General features: G+C 40.5%; 1 protein-coding gene across 1 annotated transcript in view; it reads left to right on the plus strand.

Annotated features, from left to right (window-relative positions):
• tmx3b (thioredoxin related transmembrane protein 3b) overlaps positions 1-14,627 on the plus strand; it is a 33,966-nt gene extending 19,339 nt beyond the window's left edge. Inside the window, exons 13-16 of the mRNA XM_005738906.1 lie at positions 2,502-2,558; positions 6,661-6,790; positions 8,342-8,410; positions 13,034-14,627. Coding sequence (XP_005738963.1) covers positions 2,502-2,558; positions 6,661-6,790; positions 8,342-8,410; positions 13,034-13,297 — 520 coding nt within the window. The 3' untranslated portion in view covers positions 13,298-14,627. The remainder of the gene's footprint in view (positions 1-2,501; positions 2,559-6,660; positions 6,791-8,341; positions 8,411-13,033) is intronic.
• Positions 14,628-19,794: the final 5,167 nt, after the last annotated feature.

Here is a 19,794-nt window from a genome sequence, read left to right on the forward strand (position 1 = left end):
ATTTAGCTGCAGAAGAAACTAAAACGGAAGTAAGCATTGATCTTTAATTCACTAGGAGAGCAGAAACACATCCAGGTTAGTACTTATGAATAGTTGGTGTAAATAGGCAAAACTAAATTAATGCAAGTATTATGAATTTTTAAAAAAAGGTCTTCAAAAAAGACCATAGTAAACAGCAGTTCATCCTACCTCTTAAACCCTCATCTGAACTGCAAATGTAATGACAGATGAAAACATTTACTCATACACATTTAGTATAATCACATAATAAGAATGTATTAAAAGTGACCCTGTTATGCTCATTTGCAGCCTGTATTTTTATTATTCCATTCTACTAGAGTTGATTTGTGTGGCTTCTTTCAGCTGCTCCCTTATTCTTAAGGGGTCGCCACAGCGGGCAGCACTGCATGTTTGATTTGGCACATTTTTATGCGGGATGTCCTTCCTGACAAAACCTCCAAGGGATTTGTGTCTCTTTTCTCAATCGAAATGGGGTCTTTTGCTTGTTAGGCGAACTATTCTGTTCAATAAGTAGGAATCAGTTGGAAGAAATTAACATGAGTTTATTGAGATACAGAATTCAGTCAGACTGTTTGGCAATTAGACTATGATAGGAGTGAAGGACCCCTTGAAGTCTAGAAGCTGGTGGTGGTGAAGATGAAGATGGTGCAGGGTAAGGGGGAGATGGGGAGGAGGTGGGTTGTACAAAAGGCAGAAAGACATAAAAGCACAGAGATTTAAAGTACGCAAAATGCAGGCAAGAAGATGATTGGACAGCCTCGATGATGTCATCATTAAGTTTGACAGCGTGAGAAAGTGGAAGTGATGTAAAGGAATAGACTAGCAGCCGAGTACCCGGGAAAGCAGGCGGCTGAGTGATTACAGATCTTCCTTCTTGAACTTGCACATACGCTTCATGGTAACAGTTGAAAATAATCCTTGTTGACCTTGCACTGGGTGTTGGTGCAGCACCTCAGTTCATCCACTCTCTGCAACAAGCTGTTTGAGCTCCCTTCCCCTTTCCTTTAAAGCCAGCTGTCTTCTGATTGGCTGCTCAAACAAGCAGAACGCTTTGAAGGTGGGTGGAGCTTCTGATCCAGAATGAATTCACTGTTGTTTGTTTTTTGTTTTTTAACCCTGACTGCTTGTCCCATCTTTTAATTTCAGCCCACAGAAACATTTTGTTTTTAAAGCATTTCTAAGAACTGTGTGCCATGAGATGACGGGGCCACAAGATTATTTTATGATTACTCATTACCTAGCATAAAAACACCCTCTGGGATTTGGCTCTAAGTATAATGATGGTCAGAATGATGAGTTTAGATAGGTGAAAAATAATCCCACCTTACTTGGAATTTCTTTTTTTTTTTGGTTGTGCTCTGACTTTTGAAAATACTCAGTGAGAACTGCAGATAAAGTCAATATAGACAACCAGGATTTTAAAAAAAGTTTTAGAAAACCTTGCCACAAAGGGAATATTTTATAAAAACGCAAACAGTTTGGACACACTTACCTTCAGTTTGTCCTACTCTCACATATACAAGGTTCTCGGTAAGTTACTCACTATTTTGGCCAGTGTGCGCCATGATTCCTCCAGCCAGGAGAGTCAGTGGAAAGATATACATACATGTGAAGAGACTTGTAAATGTTTAATTTATCGGATCTGAAAAGTACTAATAATAGCAAAGTAAAACTGGAATGGAATTTAATTTACGCCTCATATTTTCTGTGCCTCAGTTTCGTATCTCAGTGGTTGTTTTGCCAGTCTTTGAGGTCTGGATCGTTTCCAACAGTGCCTGATCTGTGTCTTATAGCATTGAAGTTATAAGCTGACTTTTTGATGATCTTTATTCCCAGTCAGGCCCACTATTGTCAGCAAGATTATCAGTAACCCAGACTGATTTTTATATTGCATCCAGTGGCTATATTATACAGTTCAGTTTCTTCATAATCATGTCAAGCACAAGCAGTATTGTTTAGCACCCAGGGGACCAATGCCCTAGATGTTGCTGTGATTCAGAATGAATATAATATATATCTAGAGGCCTCCACAATCAGTCATTCAGAGAAAGTTCCTAGTTTTCCTGGACTTGTGCAACCCCCTTTCCTAGTCTGCCCACAATACACTTTGCTCAGACATTGTGCAGCACAATGAGATACAAATTGAATTCCTCCTCCTACCTTATCGTTTAGATAAATCACCTGAGTCTTTTCTGTGCTAGAAAAGATGAGGAGAAACAGGAGATGGCACAGAATGGAGCTTTGGGGATATTCCCCCCCCCCTCCTCTGTTAAAGCGTTCTCCAGTTTCCAATAGCAAGAACATGTAATTTCATTCACCAAGTTTTCATAGCTGTATACTATTGTGCGTTGAAGTTTGTGTCCCAGTTTGTGCTAGTGTCATGCAGTCCACCGAGACAGGAAAAAGAGTTCATTTCACTCAGCTTTTTTTGGATGCAATGTTTCGCTTTCTCATGCCACTGATTTCTCTTGCATCTCCAGAGACTTCCAGTTTGGCCACATGGACGGGAATGACTACATTAACAGCCTCATTATGGGGTAAGTGTCTCACATTCAGCCTCCCTCTCTCTTCTCGTGTCATCCTCCTCGTTCTCAGCCTCATGTTACCTTCTGTCAGCTACTTATCCAGGTCTGCACTGACTTGTAATGCCAGCCTCTGCCATTAAAGATGCTCTCTTGTGGAGAAGTCAATTACACAGACTGTCATTTCTTTTTTAGTGCTCTTGGAAACTTTAAACCCCCCCCTTTCCCCCTCAACATCCAGCATACACCCAGGAAAAGCACCAAGATCCACAAGCTCATGCAAATCTGGTTGTGAAAGGGCAGCCTATTGAGATGAATATGTGAGGAGTTTAGGGATAGCGGGCTGTGCGTGGATTAAATCTATAGCGATCGTGTATTTTTCTAATAGCTTGCCAAAGAGCAACGCTAATGATGCAGTTAGACCCTTTGCTGCAGCAGCTTTGTGCCCAAGCTGAGGCTGGCTGTTAGGGTGTCATGCTTAGGGAGGCCTTGAAACTGACATCCCTTCCTTTTAATTAGGCAGAACCCCACTACGACCAGGATGGCTGTCGCAGTCGGCATGTCTGTTTTGTGTCTACTAACGTACAGCATCTAATTATGTGTGTCTGTATAATTTTGTGTGAGAATCTGCATGCGTAAAACGACCGCGGCAGGATGTTATTTTAATTTGAGCATGTTATTGTTTGTATGAGCAAGATTATAGCAGACATGGTGTCCCAAGTCCTGTGTAATTTAGTCAGTGTGTCACTGAGTACAGTAGAAGTTATGGCTTGAAATATAACTACATTGAACCAGCAGGCTTCTGGTGCACAGTTGAAAATAGGCGGTGTTTATATTTAAGGATAAAAGAGGTGATTAGCCTTCCTAATTTTGTATGAGCACATACAATATGTATTTTTCCTGGGTTTTAGGGGACTGAATTTAGCTGCTGTAGCGCAGGATTAATTGCCCTCCTTTGAGGAATAAAATCCTGGCCTGTCAATGTCCACTAATCCTTTCCCTTAGGAGGGCCATGGAAATAAATCTGATGGCTTTTTATTCCTCTTTCTGTCATCACAGCGATTACTGTGTTCTGGCAGCAGTCTGTCTGGCGTAAGGCTGCTTCTGCTTTCACCAGAGGCACACAAACACACTCAGGAATACACACATACCAGATGAGAACCACTCAAAGTCTGAGGTCGTCTTTGTTTCTGTTTAAATGTAGGATTATCTCTAACCCCTTATATGGGATGCATTGTAGGCTGTGAAAAACGTGAAAAGATGTGAGCTGACTGAAAACTGGCAATATCCAGGGAGGACTTGTAATCGGAATGGGAATGATTACGAAAGGCATTTCTCCAGTTGGACATCCAAATGAACGACCTCCTGATGTCAGCAAACATCATTTTCTGATAACTTTAAATTGATATTTATCCAGATTTTATGTTGGCACGCATCCTAAATGTATATTCTGGACATACTGTGATAATGATTATCATAGTTTACAGCTGGGATTAGTAATTAGGCCTTCTTACAATAATTAATGCTCAGAAAATGCTTCTGGTAACAAAGCGCAAAAGGAAACTTTGAGAAAAACGAACTGATGAACTGTTGCTAATGAGTCCTGTTAAAAAAAACGAAATAAAATAACATGAAGCCCTCAAATGTGTAAACTGCACATAATTTGTGCACAATTTGTTCACTTCTATTTTCATTTTTTAACACCAACAAACATTAGTGCATTAAAGTCAATATTTCAAAAATGTATTAATATATATGTTGTCCAATGTGCACAAAGGGTCAATGGGAAAGCACAAGACATGCCGAAAATTGCATAATTTAGAAATTGTGTAATCACATTGTGCCCAGCAGAGCAGCTTGAGCTGCAGCACATGTAGGCGAGAACATGCCAAAGCTGAGCAGACAGTTGTGAAGTCTTTGGTGTCTTCACAGTAAATTAATAACTAGTTTGTTAAAATTAATTTGCTGAATTTTTAATGAACAACAACCCTGTTCAGAATATAAAGAACAGCTTCTGATAAATCAGTATTAGACAACTGTTGGTTAGTGGTTGCTGGAGGTTGGAGGTAGAAGTCATTGTTTAATTGATTGCTAAAGCTTTAATCAGGCAGGCATCGAGACTGGTCAGTCACCCCCAAGCACTGACCAGCCTCCGGAGAAAGGAGGAATGACGAATAGTTGCTGGCAGTCGTAAAGAGGTACCAAAAACCTCCTTGTGATTGCTTTGGTTGTTAGCAGACTGCCTGTAGAGTGGCTCCAATACACTGACGAACAAAAAGCTTGGCTCAAGTCTTCAAGATGGGACTCTCATGTAGTTAGGGATGGGTACCGGTATCCAGTGTCATTATGGCACCGGTTCTGACATAAACGGTAGTAACCAGACCGAAAAGCAGCGCACATTTCGGTGCTTTATTTCAGTGCTTTATTTCAGTGCTTTTTTTCCCTGAGATGTCATACACTTTGGATTCTAGCCAATCATTTTACCTTTCCAAGGATAGTAGGCGGGCCCAGGTACGTATGCTCTTTTAGAGCAGAGCTACAGATTAAAAATGTCCAAGGCGAAGCGGTCAAAAGTCTGGCTGTACTTCACAGCAAAAGATGCAAACTCAGCAGCAACAAGTGCTTTAAGTTGATATCGTGCAAAGGAGGTAACGCCTCGAATCTGATGAAACACCTGGCGACGCATAGCCTTTTTTTAAAAGCCGAGAAATCACCGTATTTGATAGCTTGCTGCAAGACCGAGCACCGAGCACATCTACCCATCCCTACATGTAGTCTGTGCTTCTTGTGTTAGTTCTAATGAATACCAATAGTTTCTCAGCTCCTGCTCCATAGTGAATCCAAAGACATGCAATGGTATCTTATCGTCTAACTTTCTATCTAATATGCAAATTCCCCCAAATCCCGAGTTATTACTTGAATAGTGAATTTTGGCTAGACTAGAAATGAGCTCACTATTACTTTAATTCCTTTAGCAGTTTGTACAGATCTTGTAGGATGGTACATAAAAGAAAAACAACAACAAAACCACTGGCCCTAATTGCATAGAAACCATTTTTTGCAGTAGAAGAAGAATGTGTGCAAATGGTAGAATATATGACCCTTAATTATGGTGGCGAACCCCCAGTAGTCCCACTAACTGAGGCACCTAGGCTAATCCATATTTATTTTAAATGGGTGCCATCTGTTGGAGTAGGCTGGATGTCAGATGGAAATACCCATTCATAATGTGTGTGTGGTTGTGTGTGTGTGAGAGAGAGAGATTGCAGAACTCAGCTGGACAGAGTAGTGAGGCACTGATGACTCTACCGCACAGGCGTATATGTTTGCACTCCTGATTTCAGCGGGGTGGTGGATTGGGACAGTGATGGATATGCGTGCGTGTGTGTGCAATTTGTTGCTGGGTTGAGTAACACCGCGGGGATGTAAGGTGGCAGCGCCGTGATGGACTGTTTGTGCGCCTGTGTGCATGTGTGTATCTAAGCACTAGGATACCTTATCTAAGCCAGGCTTTGGTGTTGTGCGAGACGTGTGGAAGAGGGATCGGTTGTTTGTATGACCTTATTCCCTATCTCACTGAGTTTTGTAATTCCTCTGCTGATTTGTCGAAATGAGCCGGCTTGGCAGCGTACAGCGTGTCACTGTTTCTGTGTTTTCTGTTAAAACAAAGCCTGTAAGATCACTGGAGTAGTTAGTATATGTTTTGTACGTGTCTCGGTGTGGATGCAGAGCTGCCTTCCTCTGGACTCCCTGGGCTTCACTTGTCAGTTTTAGTTTGTAAAGGTCTCTTTAACTGTGACCGGCACAGACCCATAAAACCCCTGAGTTGCACACTCTTTGTATAAAAGATGGAAGAAATGCCACTCTGAAATGGGCCACACTGCATCGCCTTTTTCCTTGGGAAAGAAAAATTCTCTGTTTGAAAGAAAACCCATGGGAAAAGTTGGGTTGCTCAGAGTACAAAGGGTTTGTTTATCTCACTATTGTATTCTCTGTGTTGCAATTTATTCTTTAAGACTACAATTTGTTCCCATCTAATGATGCTCTTTGATAATGGCAGTCTGAGGTGTGGGGGTTAAGAAGATTAAAAGCCGTGTTTCCTGTTTTTTTTCCTCAGCGAGGTGACAGTTCCCTCCGTTATCATCCTCAACACATCCAACGAGCAGTACTTCCTGCCCAGTGAGCCGATCGAAAGCATGGAGCAGCTGGTCCAATTCATCAGCAGTGTTCTGAACGGTTCTGCACAGGTCCAAATCCTTCCCTCTCCCCTCCCTTGCCTCCCTTTCCTGCTTTCTGTTTATGTATTCAGCCTGGTGTAGCCTTCGCTCCCCTTCACCTTATGTTGTACTGTTGTAATCACACCAAATCTTCATTAATCAAGCATGTTGCCTTGCATTTTAAGTCCCCCCCTCAGAAAAATATTTTTTATCAGATGAGATATTTTTCCAATCTCCTTTTTGCATGTTTAGATTTCATATTGCATTCCCTTTTGAATAGATTATCTGCAATAATTCTATGTTCTGAGCCAAACACTGAGATTACTACATGACTTTGTATTGTAGTGTGCGCACTAATCTGGAAAATAAATGTCATCGTTCTCTCTACTCTACGCTAAAGTCACCAGATGTATGAAACCATAAGCCAAACACCCAAAGGTCTTTTTCCTTTTTCCGAGAATGGTCTGGGCTATTTTTCGCCTGGCAAAACAAACCACCCTCCCACCAAATACACAGCAACAGAAACCACCATGTTTCTGCAGTCCAGTTTTAGCCAAGCCCCGGACAGTTTCAGCCTCTACACGTCAGGCTCGTAATGTCAGCCATGTGGTGTCTCAGGGCCCCTTTGTCCTTCATGTAGAAATGCACCAAATAAAGTTTTTGCCCCACAAAAAATGTTACCATAGAATAGAAGTGGATTTCAAGGATTTTCTTGTGGAGTGTAGGGAGCTTTTTTGCTCCAAGCATGATCAAGTTTTGTGAATCTTTAATGCTTTTTCAATGGAAGTATAAAAAACATGAGAACTGGGTGTGTTTTTTGTGGAATTCGCCTCCTGTGAAGCATGAACCAGCCTCAAGAACAGAGTTACCTTAGCAGTCTGTCACATCGCTACACCTGGTTTTCATGGAATAATTATTTTATTTTTTTAAACTCACTGCTGCCATATTTAAGTCCTCGTTCCTTTGCTTCGTTTCAATTAAGAAGAAAAAGCTACAACTTCTTTATATGTTGTTTTTGCATAAGGATGTCTGATACCTTGCGTAGTTCTCATGCAATTTGTGCTTAGTCTGTTCAGCAGCTGCATCCACAAAGATTGTCTCATACCCCACCTTCAGCTCATTTCCAGAAGTCCTGCTTAGTTGGAGCTCACTAATTGGCCATCCTGATGAATTAGCATCAGGACAAATCACTCATTGGCTGCCCCGGTGCTTTTTGCCAATAAATGAGCTCAGATGGAGCAGAACTGCTGCACTGTGAGCAAACTAGAGTCAAGCACATTAGATAATTTTGTGCAAGGAAGCGGTTAATTAAACATTATTTAAAATGTCTGAAATGTACTAAGCACATGACCGGAGAACTGAAACCTGGATATTTCAGTCTGTGTATAGTATGTGTTGCTGTTTGCGAAGTTTTTATTGATTTATTGATTGTTTTGTGGTTTAGGGAATGCTTCCAGGTAACTGCATCAAATTGTTGTTGCCAAGCTGAAGAGTGCATGAAACCCTGCGCATGTCCTATAGAACTGGGATAGACTACACGTAGTAGCTTATCTGTGTCCATTAAACTCTGTCTTCCTGCAGGCATATGGAGGTGACGGCATCATTCAGAGGATCAAACGTGTTGCCTTTGATGCCAGGTCCACCATTATGGTAAGTTGGTGAGATTTCAATCAGAGAATATTGCCTAAGCAGGATGTAGCTCAAGTTCAAAGTGAAATGAAATACAAAACATCATCTAAGATTTCCACCAAAAAGCAATAAATATGTACAAAAGAGCGTAAAATAATTCAGTCTGCAGGATGTCTGCATCAAGTGTTCCTCAGGACTGAAGAAACAATATGACTAAAATTCAATTATGTCTTTTTTGTGCCCCGTTCATGAAGAATCAAGCTCCAAAACGATATTATTATTATTATTATTATTATTATTATTATTGTTGTTGTTGTTGTTGTTGTTATTATTTCGTTGCATAGTTGCATTCCTAAAAATGAATTTAAGTGGTTGAATGTTATGCTTCATTATTATGCTGACCTCTCAGAGGGACTCAGTATGCCGGCTGAAATTTGGGTATAAAAATGGTAATTCAGTTTATTTAATAAATAACAATACATTTCTGAGATTTAAACAACCTTTTGACAAATTTTCTCAGTTTTGACAGACGGTATCATAGATTTGTATTAAAGTTGACTTAGCATACAGTGGCCAAAAGTTCAATATTTGCACTGCTTTGGTTCTGTTTTGGTCTCCACCACCTTCATGGGGAAATGTGTTTTTTCTGTGTTCACCAGCTAATTGGAACTATTAACTAATGGCTTGTATACAGTTGGAACAATGTTCTGTGGGTTCTCACATTACATACAACACTTACTGTTTGTCAAATAAGAGTATTGCAGATGATTATCCAATCTAGCTTTCAAGCTAATATTACTTCAGGGTAATTTTACCATGCGACATGCTACTCAGAGGACGCTCTGCTGTTTAAGGATACCAGGCTTCACCTCTACAATTAAAGCGCAGCATTATCGTGCTGCACAATATCAAATTGCCCCTGTTATGGAATAATATTCTTGCTGTGTTTCAAAATGTGCTTCACCTTGACTGCGTTTGCTAAATTAGGGTTAATGCTCTGTGTTCAAGCTGCTCTGCAACAATGTCAAACAAATGCCCCTGTGCACTCCACTTTTCCTCTTTGAGGATAAACAACATTTAGAGGACAAGATTGGATGTACAACTGAGAATATGCAGTACAGGCAGTAAACAGTCCGTAGGGAGAGGGGGGGAAAAAAACAGCAGAGCAGATGGAGGTGGAGTGTTGAGGGAGGAGAGGGTCAGGCGGCTGAACTTCTCCTTCTTTTACTCTAAGTAGTTGGTTCTTTTGGGAGAACTAGTGTTTATTTTACCAAGGGTGTGATAGGAATGTAAATACAGCTGTGAATAATACCTCTCAGCAGGCATGGTTGAACTTTAACCACGACTAACACTCTGCTCCGCCCATAACAGTGTCCTTAAAGCCATGTGGAGCATGTCTAAATGAGAATCGCATGCTTTAATGTTAGATTGAAGTAAAGGGTTTGAATTAAAGCTCAAACGAGAGCCTTTTAACAAGATATTAATTGAAGGTTTAATTCTTCGTGCGTCAAATCAGGCTTGACTCTCGGGTTATTAAATGAAATCAGTCATAAAGTAAGCCAGATGAGCAATGGGTAAACGTTTCAGTGCAAAAGAAAAGCTGTATTTCTTTGAGCTAAAAAAGCAACAATGCAGGATCTTTATTTGACTTCTTCTATTGGCTGCTTAAAAGTAAAAATCTTGTGTCAAGGGTCTGACTTACATCTGTAAGAGAAATGAAATGTGAGACTTGTGCTTTCCTAAATTTAGCAAGCTGGAAGTATCACCAGTCTAGTTTTGCTTACAGTGACATGATATAATATAGAGGAGATAGGCAACAGCCATCACCTTGCCCCTAGAGAGCCTATTTAAATTCATGTCTGACAGGAGCATGAAGAAGCAAGCGCATTAAGTCCAATGAGTCATAGCCAGCTGTGTTAGCATAGCATGCCCATCCTTTCCCTCATCCAGCATCACAGAGCACCGGCAATTACCATTCCTCTTCCTGCGGCAACGACTGAAGGGAACGTGAGTGTTTCTCTTCTTCTCAGCTCAGTGGCTGGCAGGAGTTGGGACCGAATGTGCCCTTTTAGGTGGATTCTCTCTGATGCAGTTTGCTACATTAAGATCATCTGAATTGTGCTTCACGTGTTCCTGAAAGAAAAAAAAAACAGGTTTAATTACACTGGAGTGCTTAAGAAATATTAGAAATAAATTGTATCAAAGTGTAAAACATGGATGTGAAATGAGGGGTGCCTTAATTATTACCAGAGAGCAACTTGTTGGCTCTGCGTGTTTACTTTGATTTTTCTCTTAAGTGATCCTCAAGGATAAATGTAGTTGTTATAAATGTGCAAATTTGTCACTAACGCTGGTTTAATTTAAAATGAAAAGGTTGTAATTAGGATGGAAAGCACAGTCTCGACAAATGTAGCGTCCACAGAGGTTTGTGTCACGTTCCTCCAGCAGCTTTTTGCTCATTTCCGTTTCATCTTCGTCTCATAAGCGAGATTAGCCAGCTTGTGACCTGTAGTTACCTATAGCATCATGCTCTGTGCAGGTCTGCAGAGATTTACATTCATATTCATGGAAGCATAATTTCGGCTTTAATGTGCTCGCACGCACTAAAGCCGAGGGAGGTGGGAGGTGAGCCCGTAATAAGCAGGGCAGTGTGTGTGCAGGCAGTAGCTTCAGAAAGACTAGTGCGTAACGGTGGGCCTGTGCTCGTGTTTGATGTTTGATTTTTCTTTATTCATCTTAGTTGAGTTTGTAAAATGAGAAAGTAAAAGAAACATGAAGGATGTTCAATTGAAGGCCAACGCTCTCCAATATGGTCATTTGGTGTAAAACAAAACAAGCGGCACAGCAGACGATACAAATAGTTTAACACACTATAAGCATCTGAAAATTACAGGATAGAAGTGGAATTAATACTAAAACATTAAACCCTACGTGAGTGTATGGAAATGTTTCATGACCAGCTTTTTAAAAACTTACACAACATGTAGTGTAAATGATATAATACATGAATAAGTTACAAACTTGGCAAAAAAGTGTTTTGATCTGCAGATCTGATTTGAATTTGCGTAACTTTCCGCAGCTAAAGGCAGGCTCTTTGCTACTACAAACACTGGTTGTTGAGAGCAATGTGATGCTTTTATGGGACTGGACTGAACAGGTTGTGTTACAAGTAAGCAAGTCTCAGTGTGTGAATTTAAGAAACTGCAGCACTGACTCATCGTGGGACCTCTTGACCACAACTGAGCTTTAGGGTCTTATTTATCATATTTCCTCCCTTGTAGGCTCCGATAATGTGTGCACATGTCAAAGTACATGTGGCAGTTTCATTATATTTTGCCCCGAGCTCCTAAACTAACCATCACTCCTACTAGCTGTTAGTCGTGGTAGACAGACAATCGGAACGAATTGACATTTTGCTGGATATTGATTTAGCCTGACATTTACCTCTTGTTAGCAGATTGTTTTGTCTTAAGCAGTCCTCATACTCACTTGACATCCCTTTTACTTTCCTTTTATTACCATTTGCTAGTAGTGTAGCTGGTTATTTCTGCGAATGACCTCAGATTACTGTGTACAGATGTATTCATTTTAATTTTTACTCCCCATTTTCTTGTCTGTGTCATGCGTGGATCTTGCTGAGAAGCTAGCTGGATTTCAGATTTTTTTTCCCCATAGAAAGGAAAACAAAATTAATCTTGTGAACGATGATCAGTTAGTGAAGGAAGAAAAAATCAGATTTCTTGGATAATATTATTGTTTGCACATAAATGTTTTGACTGACAGACATACAGATAGATCAAGAGCACGGTGATGGATGAGACCATTAAAGACAAGTCGTTCGCCAATGAGTGTGTAGATTTGAACCAAAATTTACAAAAAATTAGTTTTTATTCAGCATGACCATAAATGGGTGACTGAAAGTGTTCACAGACATCAAGACAGATTTTTTTTTTAATATATATAGACTTCTATAGGGCCAGGACTCTATTTGCAACCACAGCTGTCGCCATCTGGTGCACGTTCAAGACACTTCAGCATAATTAAATTTTCCATATTAACTTCACAATATATTAAACAACACTGGAAATAGCGATTGAGTAATTAGAAACCTATCTGGAAATAATTGTCACTCAAATTTTTAAATCAAATAACAAACAATGATCACTTCCTCGTGTACGCTGTATGGATACAAGTATTGGGCCACACCTCTAAATCACTGAATCCAGTTGCTTTTCGACCTGTTGCCACAGGGGTATAAAATCGAACTCTTGGCCATGCTGTCTGCTTTTACAAACATTTGTGGAGGAAGGGTAATCCTAATGCGCTAACAGAGTTTGAGTGTGGTACAATAAGAGGATGCCACTATTGCGAAAAGTTATTTTATGAACTTTCTTCCCTCATAGATATTCATCAATCTTTTATTTGCAGTTAATGGTGTTTAAAGTGGTGTTTGGTTGCTGAAAGATAAAACTAAGGTTATATATTTTTCTCTTTTGTATTTTCTCACTGGATTATTTCAGTGTTTTCCTCAAGTTACTGTATTAGTGTCTTTTACAAATTTGTCTCCCTATACTCTCCCTCACCCCTCGTGCTTCGCGTTCTTAATTTTCCTTTCATCTTTCGCTGTCTTCTTTCCCTCATCAGTCGGTGTTTCGCAGCTCTCCACTGCTGGGCTGCTTCCTGTTTGGCCTACCGCTGGGCGTAATTAGCCTGATGTGCTATGGCATCTGCACAGCTGAGTCTGATGACGGTTCGGATGACATAGATGCGCCGAAGAGAGAGGGCCTGACTGATGAGGAGGAGGAAGAGGAGGAGGAGGAGAGGCAACGTGCTGCGGCGCTGGAGGGCCCAGAAGAAGAGGATGAGGACGTTGGAGAGAAGGATCCTGAAGAGAAGAAAACCGATTAACACAGGGGCACCTGCTGGATAGAGGATCATAGGCCTAGTCAAATGCAGTGACATGAAACTCAAAGACATATCAATGTGTTAGCCACTGAATTATGTTGAAAGCAAACAGCCTCTTTAATGATGGAGTGTAAACACTGTTCACATGAAGAAGGGATGGCTGCGAACCAAACATACCATCTTATTTATTATGATTCCAACCAACCAACCAGTGGTTAATTCCATGTGACGTGTGACACCCTGATTTCATAGGTCAGTGTCTTGAAACCACTTTTTTTTTTGTCGCATACCGAACTATTTTTCATTTTAATTCTCATTTTCTATATTATCCTACAGTAGTAGAAACTGATTGATGTTGCCTTTAAATTTGCCCTCAATCCATTGTGTAGGCTTGTGTAGGCTTGTGTATTGTTATTGACGCGTGTAGAATGAAAAAGAAGTGCCCAACAAGGAAAATCTGCCATCGTTGAAATGTGCAGTTTTTGTTTTTAATTCTGTGTTATTGCCTAAAAATATTTCTTCTTATAAAGGGTTACAAAGTGCCCAGACAGTTCTGCACTTCACCGCATTTCTCTGTCAGCCATCTGCTGTCATTAAGAAAGACTGGGGACAATAATCGGGATCACTCGCTGTGATACCGACACACGGCAGATGGACATTTTTAACCCATTTCCTTCCAACATGACCAACTGGGTAAAAACAAATAAAAAATATCCTTATATAGACAGGTTGTACCTGTCTAGCAAAAGCCATAACATGCATCAGTAGCTCCTGTGGATCTTAACAAGTCATATTCCTCAGACAGACAAGCTCTGTCTGTTTCCATATTTCAGGCTATCCCCCATCACCGGTTTCTATATTCAATTCATTTGACATTTGAAGTTTACATCCCAATGCCCTGAGATGTACACAGAGCATGTAGAACATTAGGATTGTCTTTATGCTGCTGAGTTGTTGTTGTTGTTGTTCTTTTCTTTTTTTCTTTGTTGGTCTCAAGGCATAGAGATCCTGTATACCCTCTCCTTGTGACTAAAGTGTGTGTAATAGCTGAAGTCAAGTAGGGATAATGGATTCCTCCTTAATTCACCAGACCAATCTATTTCATAAAAAGACAGAGTGTTCCCAAAATCCTCTACACCCAGTGTAATAACATTTTCATGAAAATTCCACAGTACAGTGCACCTTACTGGATTTAGGGTGCAATGAGGCAGAGACCTCAAAGCATCTGAAAACACAACTTGAATATCTGTAAAATAGATTCTTACTCTCAGCTGGTACGGCGAGTTACGTGGCGTCCACCTTTTCCAATAAAGATCAATTTTCTTCAATATAAGATTTTCTTTAATGTTCTTTTCTTGTTTTTTGCCAAGAGTTAGAGGACATGGTTGATGCTGCTGACATGTGTCTACGTCAGCAGGTAGGCAGCTTATAGCATAAAGACGAAGCTGGGCCGCGCTCGCCCGGCTCTGTCCAAAGAGCTGCCTCAGAGCTCCTTTAAAAAGCAGGAATAACAGTAATTTCACCATTCGGTTCTAGTTCAGTAACCCATTCGACTCAATATAAGCACACCTTTTCTCTTTTAAAAGAAAATTGTTATTATCTGTGGTTTACTGTGAAGCTGCGCTAAAGGAGCCATGCCCTCGCCTTGCCTTCTGGTCTGTAGTTGCCTACCACTATCTGCCAAACTTCCCGTTAGGGTTTGAATTGAGTTTGTCACATTTTATTACAGGTTTGAAAGATTGAAATAAAGATGGTCGTCTTTTTTTCTTGCTCATTGGAATTTCTTTCTTTTTTTCATCATGTAATGTCAGGTTGTTAGGTTTCCTTTTTTGTTTTTTCTTTTAGGTCTGTCAATCTTCCAGCTACCGTGCTGTGCAAAAGTCTTGAGCCGGTCCTCACATCTTTGTTTTACTTCCAAGCGCCAGAGTTACTTAAAATTTTTAAAAAGTGGTTGTGAGCAGTAGTTCTCTGGGCTTTTTGAAGATCTTGGACATGATGCCTTTTCCCCTCAGCAGTGTGGGTAGGCGGCGTGGACATTGAGTTTGTGAATTTGGTAACTCGAGAATGAGGTGAAATAGGAGCTTCAAGTTGATACCAAAGGTGTATCTACTAAAAGCCTTGGACAGGATTAAAACTCAGTGACCTAGACCTCAAAGTCAGAGGTAAATTTCACTAAGAACACAGTAAGATTTTCAGTTAATGCCATTGGTGAATGTCCTAAAAATTTTGGATGTGTCTCAGGGACCTTGATCTGAAAGCAAAAGTAAGTTTTCTGACCATCTTGTGTATGCAATAACAAGATGATGTAGGATTTTGTAATTGATACTATAGGTGGCTGAGGGTAGCAGTATCACAGTATTTCAGTATAATGATTTTGTTTGGTAAGCTATGTAACAGTGACCTGTTACGGCTAACAAGGCTCCTAACTCAAAGAATGAACCAGTGCCAGGTCTACACCAACACATACCAGACAAAAAAAACAGTTGTAGGTGCTTTGTTAGTTGCAGGTTGTCAGAAAAACACACTGAATATCTTTAGCTGCATGTATGAAAAATGCCAAAGATGACAGAATCTGACAGACATAAAATAGTAATTTTGTACAAAGTGATTCCCAAAGAGTTATTAATCAACAACTGGCAAATCACAACACATCTACACTGAAAAAGAAATGGCAGCAGGTGTTGCTTCTGACTTTAAACCCTGGTAGAATAATACAAACTCCTTATGTGCTGTATTTCCTTCTGTACTAATGAATAAATCACTGCACGTATTTTCTTTGGTAAATGGCCTGTATTTATATAGCGCTTTACTAGTCCCTAAGGACCCCAAAGCGCTTTACATATCCAGTCATCCACCCATTCACACACTGGTGATGGCAGCTACATTGTAGCCACAGCCACCCTGGGGCACACTGACAGAGGCGAGGCTGCCGGACACTGGCGCCACCGGGCCCTCTGACCACCACCAGTAGGCAACGGGTGAAGTGTCTTGCCCAAGGACACAACGACCGAGACTGTCCAAGCCGGGGCTCGAACCGGCAACCTTCCGATTACAAGGCGAACTCCCAACTCTTGAGCCACGATCGCCACGATCTTTGAAAAACATAAAGAAATGAAGGCTGCTTCAAGACTTTTGCACACTATAGTTCTCTGCCAAGCTTCAATTATCACACAGACAAATGTGTTTTTTTTTCTTCCCCCCCACTTCCACCATTATAATCCTTGGCAGAGGTGTGTACTCACATATGGCAGATATAATCACATTTTTGGAGATCTAGGTTTAACCAGGGCTGATTGCTTTCCTTGATGTGAAACTCATTTATTTCTTCTCTTTAGGGAAAGACGATGTTCTCAAGTCAAACTCAGAAACGTGACTTTACATAATGAAAAAGCACACCGTCAGCATACTTCCCTCACATGATTTGAGAGGGGGGAAAAAAGTGTTGCTTTTCGTAAAGTTTGATTGGTTGTTTTCAAGTCTGATAAAGTCAGAGAATTTTCCAGCGGATGTCTTTTTGGGGACAAATTACCACATAGGGGGAGATAATATATTACTACATCAGAATCAGTGTCATTGAGTGGTGCTGATGCAAAAAGTAATTCATCGCTCAATTACCTCGCGCTATATTCTGAGAATGAGTTTCATCGTGTGCTAAATGAAGGAGGCCTGGTGTCTCTCTCTCTCTCTCTTTTTCCCCCAAAGTACCAACAGTCTGGCGCGCTAGACAAGGGCAATTACACACTGAAGCTCGTTCTGACGTCTGTCTTATGTTGGAATGGCAAATTAAGGCGAGATAGTAATCATCTCATTTCTGACTCACATGGGAGGTGTTTAATGGTTTAGGTTCACATGTAAGGTCAAAGCAAAAAATAAAAAAGAAGGAAAGATAGATGGTTATTTCCGTTAATGCTTCAACCCTCCATGTCGAGTGTAGTCTGAGCTCAGTTGGTGTCAATCAATAGCAAGATGAGAAATAGCTGATTAACTTTGCTCACCATGGAAACCAGCCCACACTTGTTCTCTGTGAGTCTTTGCAGATCATGTTAGAAACAAGAGTATTTTATTTATTTATTTATTTATTTTTGTATGGTTGATAGATGGCTGCAGCTGCCCGATTCCATCTGTTTGCTGCCACTATAGAAAAATACCTCAATGCCTAATTACACAAACAATGTAGGCAAATCTGCCCTTTTGAGATATCTCACCTCCTCTCAGTGAATCGGTGTGTGTGTGTGTGTGTGCACGTTTATTTCGTTCAATCATCAGCTGTTACATCCTTTCTCATAGCCCTGTCTATGACTATTTTTGGGGATCCGACTTTACCTCAACAGTTCAACTGGGCTTAATAGGCACTTGTCAGCCTGTCAGTCGATAGACGGGGCTCGTTGCTGCCGTTTTCTTCTGTGCGCTCTGACAATTTGGCAAACTTTTCCTCAGGGCTTGTGTGAAAATGATTCTGCAAAGATGGTTGCTGCCCATCAATGCTGTTACAACTTCTCCTGCAACAAAAAGCATCAAGTAGGCAAACTCCTGCAGGGGATGGTAACTGCAGATAGAAGCTGAGATAAGAACTCCGCATTAGAGCAGCAAACACACCCTGTTTTTGAAACACACACGTGGTAAAGAAACTATGTTTAGTTTGTGATGTCTGAACACTATTAGATCTCACCCATTATGGTACAGAATCATCACAAAGATTTCAACCCACTTATGCACGTGTGCCTTTTTCTTCCTTAAGTCCGTCTATTCCACATACTCTACACTTACTGGCCACTTCATTAGTTGCACCTTGTTATTGATGGATTGGATTCCTTTTTGAATTGAAACTGCTTTGTGGCATAGATTCAACAACATACTTCAAACATTCCTCTGAGGTTGATCTCACAGTCACAGCCACCAGGTTGCTGTCATGCTCAAGAAACTAGTTCTAGATTATCCGAGCTTTGTGACACCATGCATTATCCTGCTGGAAGCAACCATCAGAAAATGAGTACACTGTGGTCTCAAAAGGGATAGATGTGGTCAGCAACAATACTCAGGTGGGTTGTGGTATTTAAAACATGCTTGAGGGGCCGAAAGCGTGCCAAGAAAATATCCTCAACACCAACAGCAGTGCTGGCATTTGCTCACACAAAGCCGGACGGTTCCATCCAGTTTCGAGACTCATCAGACCAGGCAACGTTTTTCTTCTATCAATCTTCTTTTGTTCAGTTCTGTGAGCCTGTGTGAAGCCTCGGTTTCATGTTCTTATCAGACAGGAGTGGCACTTGGTGTGGTCTTCTGCTGCTATAGCCCACTTGCTTCAATGTTCAGAGATGCTCTTCTGCATACCTTGGTTGTAACAAGTGATTATTTCAGTTACTGTTGCTATTCTGTCAGCTCAAAGCAGTCTGGCCAGTCTACTTTAATCTCTTAAATAAGCAAGTTGCTTTTGTCCCCAGAGAACTGCAGCTCACTGGATATTTTCTTATTTTCAAACCATTCTCAGTAAAACCCAGGGATGGCTGTGCAGTAAAATCCCAGTAGATCAGCAGTTTCTGAAATAGTTAAACAGCTCATCTGGCACAAACAATAATGTCATATTCAAAGCCACTTAAAATTACCTTTGTTCTCATCTGAGATGCAGGTCATCCTTCAGACTACAGATATTTGCATTAACAAACAGTTGAACAGGTGTACAAGTATGCGTTGAAAGATCACAGAATGTTCTTGTACACAAACTATTTGAGAGCTGTATCAAAAACAGTACCCAAATAACTTTTAAACTACATTTATTATTATATTATTATTATTTCATGTTCAACCTGATGGACACGTGTGCTACCTCTGCATCCTGTGCTCCACAAGCTCTGTTTTCTCTGCTCGGGTGTTTATTTTTAATCTAAAATTTGGTATTTTATTGTTGCAGTCCATGAGGGTTGACTAAGCAGCATCTTCTGGAATAAAAAAAAGGTAAATCCATGGCTATGCAATAAACTACAGCTGGGGGCGGGGGGTTGTATTATTTCATAAGTGATTCATTTGGACACTGGATTTAGATTCATGGTCACTTTGATTATTCAAATGTCCCATCAAAGGCTCCCATGTTCCTCAGTTCTTTATATGTGCCATCCTAAGGTTCCTATTCTCTCCAGCTAACAGGAAGCTAATAAACAAGGTGCTCTGTATGAAGTTAAAGTAGGTTATCAAGAACTAGAGTCAGTGTTTGGGTGTCCATCCCACAACAGATATTTTGATTTGCTATATTTCTTCAAAATCTATAAACAAAAACAACTTTAATTCTTTATTTTAACATTTTGAAGCCTCTACATTCAGCGTTATGTCTGCTTACATTTTATTCTTTTTGGAGCTATAAATGACCGTACACAGACTAGAAAGTGGAGTGCTAAGTTGTCGGCTAATGCCAGCATGCTACAAAGATTCATTTTCAAACTGTATGGATGCATTTTACAGGCACAGATATTTACTTATTAAAATATAGATACATTGGACAGACTGTT

This window comes from Pundamilia nyererei, unplaced genomic scaffold, assembly GCF_000239375.1.
Source record: "Pundamilia nyererei isolate P.nyererei 1_Seehausen unplaced genomic scaffold, PunNye1.0 scaffold00087, whole genome shotgun sequence".
NCBI lineage: Eukaryota > Metazoa > Chordata > Actinopteri > Cichliformes > Cichlidae > Pundamilia > Pundamilia nyererei.